The sequence below is a fragment of the Triticum aestivum genome, chromosome 5D (assembly GCF_018294505.1).
Source record: "Triticum aestivum cultivar Chinese Spring chromosome 5D, IWGSC CS RefSeq v2.1, whole genome shotgun sequence".
NCBI classification, from domain to species: Eukaryota; Viridiplantae; Streptophyta; class Magnoliopsida; order Poales; family Poaceae; genus Triticum; species Triticum aestivum.
The window spans coordinates 250,568,986-250,572,925 of NC_057808.1; the positions used below are offsets into that span (position 1 = coordinate 250,568,986).

Sequence of the window (3,940 nt, forward strand, 5' to 3'; positions counted from 1 at the left end):
CCAAACCCCCTCCATGCTCTTGGTCGTTGGATCGTGATCGTGTGGGCGAAAACCGCACCTCATTTGGACTCTCCTAGCTCCCTCTACCTATACTAGTTGACTGCCCGTGTGTTGCCACGGCTCCTTAAGCTTTTCGTCATCTCATAGTGTAGACATAATGCATGTCAAAAATCACACTTATATATAAAATTAGACATGTAATATTCCCGAAACAATAAATTTGACTTCGCTTGAAATGTATATTTTATTGGATGCCCGTGCGCCATGGTCCAGAACATTTATAAATGCAATAAGCTATATGACATGTGCATAAGCTCTTGCAATTACACAAGCCCTCTCCTCTTCCGACCAACCCACGACCTCTAGAACCAAGCTCCCACCTCTGGCCTGCAGGTCCTTCCGAACGCTACTCGAACAAGAACAACTTTTCCAGTGCCTCCTCGATTGTCGATGGCACCAGCTTCACCTACTTGGTCTCAACCAAGCTTGTTGGCACCACCATGACTGTGGTGCCTCCTTCTGTTGTTCATCTCCCCCCAAATAACTTATCCCCATGGCACTTCTCCGATAGTGTTTACTTCTACAAAGTCTTATTATATCTGTACTGCATCAATATTCTGAAGTGGACATAAGATGTATGAATTGGAATAACTCAAAGGTGTGGTAGGGATCATCTGCTCCTTTCAATGTAAAATACAACCAAATTTGGCAGATTAACTCAGATGTACACCACCTGCCTTTTTTCAGATATAGACAAATCCATAGAACGCACATGAATGACAAATAAAACTCTCAAAGGCTTATTGTTGCAAATATCTAGGGAGAAGACCAGAGTAGGGACATGGCGGACAATCAGAGTCGGAAAACTAACGGCTACAATCAAAGAAGACGAACAAATGATCACCCTATTTGGCCCGCTCAGAACCTGGACTACCTAAAAAAAGGCTAGCAGACTGATGGCTGGATGGTTTTGGCTTCATGCTCACCATGTAGGAATGGTGTGTATATGTTTCTTTGTCTACAACATGGGTAGTCAATACACTGCTCATTTTTGACACGTTCAGTGTTCATGTTAGTTGACTCCAGTAAGAAACATACTTGAGTTACAAAATTTTTTTTAATATAAATGCACACCAATAATAGCATAGTACAACTAACTGACTTCTTCTTGGCAAAAATCACATTATCTGGCAGTGATACAAATCAAACCCAAGCTATAGCCTCATAATCAATCTTGGGCTCCAAGCTCACCCCTGAAGACCATGCCACCACTCATGCCAACGAGAGGTGGACGTAAGATTCAGAAGCAAGTAAAGCCTTTATGGCCTAGCAAAATGAATTAAGTTGGGTAGTGGATACAGTTTAAAGCACAAAGAGAATGGACCATACCTTTGTCATCATATTAATTATTGAGCAGAGCTTAATATGCTAGTAGTTTGAAAAAAAATGAAGGTGTTGCTCATGCTTTATCTCACTCTAGCAGATACTACGCACCCTTCTAGCTCCCTTCGAAATGAACTGTTCATACATTACATTACTCAAAAGGAGCAAATGTTTTATTCTCGAAAAGAGTGTATAACAAAATATTCTAACAATGCTAGGTATTGAACAAGTTCATGGCAATTATAATTGATTGTTCAGCCTTATTACATCGCTTTTGTGACAATTGCACCTATAGTAACTATGAAAGCAAAATAGGAATGTGCATACTAATTGGTTAAGAATGTGCATGCCAATAAAGGCAGCTAAAATACTATAACGGGAAAAATATTGTTGAGCGCAAAAACTTCTGCAAATTCATTCAAAAACACATGCAGGCCAACACGTCAAATAATTTTAGCAGAATAGTACTTGCCCAAAATTGAAAAGATGTGTGTTGTCCCCTTTCCCGAAACATTGTTGCATCTCCCACAAGCTAAAAAACTCTGAAGGATATGGGAACGGTAAGAAGATGTCTCCATTCAAAACATGGGTTGGTCATAATAGGACACTTGTGTGATAGCCTATCATCTGAAGTGAAATCTTGGCCGCGTAATCCTAACTAAACAAATAAATTATCCATTAACTATATAAAAAATAATCGATATCATTCATCGGATGTAAGTCAACTGCCTATATGAATGTGAAATATATCATGGTCCTTGCAGAGAAAATATTATAAAGTTAGAAACAACAACACCACCATTAGAGATCACGAGAAGCATGCCATGCATGAACAAACATGAGAGAAAACCACATTCTTTTGACCTGTTGTTCCCTTTCTGCTACGATCGTTCATGTAAATTAGAATCATCAATCAGCTCAGTAGGGCATGTCCACATGTACCTGTGAAGTTAATCAGAGCGAAAAGATGGACACACATCAACTCTGCCCGGGAATTTCAGAGTGCAAGTACATTAGGAATTTGGAAGTTGGAAAAGAAAATCACAAATCCCAGTTATGCAGCTACGTCAATTCCTATACTGCATGTTTTAATCATGACTGTCTCAGGCAATGTAATACAGTGGAAGACAGAATAAAAATGTTAAACAAGAGAGAGAGAAATGCACCAGATATATTCAGCAATTTAGGTAATACCGTGGTACACGAAAGATGGATCGCACCAGCCATTTGAAGCAAACAATCATCACAATGTGCAGGAACACCATATTCCCCTCGGCTTGCAACGCAAAAAGCAGGGCTCCAACATATTAATACAGTTTCAAATGTGAACATCACAAAGCAAACAGAAAAGTATGCATATCATCAACATACTATAAGGATCCACTACAACATTGGAAGCAAATAAGTACTGTCAGCAGTGAGGGGCCAAGATGCCATCAAACCTACACCCGTAAAGCATGTCATGCAACTCACCTTTGACGAAGATATCCACAGATTCCCGTCTGATCCATCAAGGAATCAACGGGGACCTCCTTGGTCACCCTATTCTGCATCATTTATCCAAAATTCAAAACAAAACTCAAATCGCAGACCAAAAAGGCACACAACACACGAAGAGCTAAATTATACTCGGAAGCAAGACCCACCGCCATGAGATTGCCATGCCTGAAGAGGCAGAGCGCGGAAGCCGCGACGCAGCTGGAGTTGACCGCCAAATTGACACCGCCGGTGAGCACGGTGGCGCCCATCTTTGTGGCATTCCGGCAAGCACCCTGCCCACGCTGCCAAGTGCGTACTTCTCCTCCTCCTCGACATCCACCATAGCTCGGACAACCCCGACCTCCCTGCTCCCCGCCGTTGCATTCTCCCGCGCAACACATCCTACCACATGACCGCTTCCGTCGTGGTCTTCCATCTCCAGTGTTGGCGGGCTGCAGAGGAGAACGGGTTTCGGGCCTCCGCCATCACCGCCATCGCCTTGGAGAGAGGGCGGGGTGCAGCAGCAGCGGCGCTGGGATGTACCGCGGTGAAGCACGACGCGGTGGTGGAGATAGGGAGGGGGGAGATGGGCGATGGCGGCGGCAGTGGCGGCCGTGGTGGATGTAGTAGGAAGGATAGATGGAAATTAAAGGGACGGAGTGGTTTGGGCTTGCGGGAGGGAGCGAGGAGGTGGAGAACGTGTGGGTTCTTTGGGCATTGAACGTGCAGAAACGGGAACGAGGGCGAGGGGTCGGGGGAGATTGGATCGTGGGACGGGTGTTCGTGGGGTCATGGTTGTTTTATTTTTCCTCTTTTTTCTCGCTGCTTTTTCTGACGTGGGGTGGAAAGGAGAGATCGAGGCGGGGGAGCGAACGAGGTCGAACCATCACGACGTTGGATCCCCCTTTAATAGTAGAGAATAGGCCATCTCCCCCGAAATTTGCGGATGAATCCACCCCTAACCCTAGATCAAACCCTCTCCGCGCCGCCGGACACTTCTCCCGCCGACGGACATGTCCGCCGCCGCCTCCACAGCCAACCCCGCGCCGCCATGTCACCACCCATCCGCCCCGGCCGT

The 3,940-nt window shown here is 45.0% G+C and overlaps 1 protein-coding gene across 1 annotated transcript; it reads right to left on the minus strand.

The window, feature by feature from the left end:
* Nucleotides 1-224: 224 nt before the first annotated feature.
* Nucleotides 225-3,603, minus strand: LOC123120513 (isoamylase 1, chloroplastic). The gene is made up of 4 exons (XM_044540525.1): nucleotides 3,030-3,603; nucleotides 2,857-2,930; nucleotides 2,578-2,659; nucleotides 225-2,325 (listed from the first exon to the last, which is right to left on the minus strand). Exons 1-4 carry the CDS (start codon nucleotides 3,261-3,263, stop codon nucleotides 2,302-2,304), a joined length of 414 nt encoding a protein of 137 aa, XP_044396460.1. The 5' UTR covers nucleotides 3,264-3,603; the 3' UTR covers nucleotides 225-2,301.
* Nucleotides 3,604-3,940: the final 337 nt, after the last annotated feature.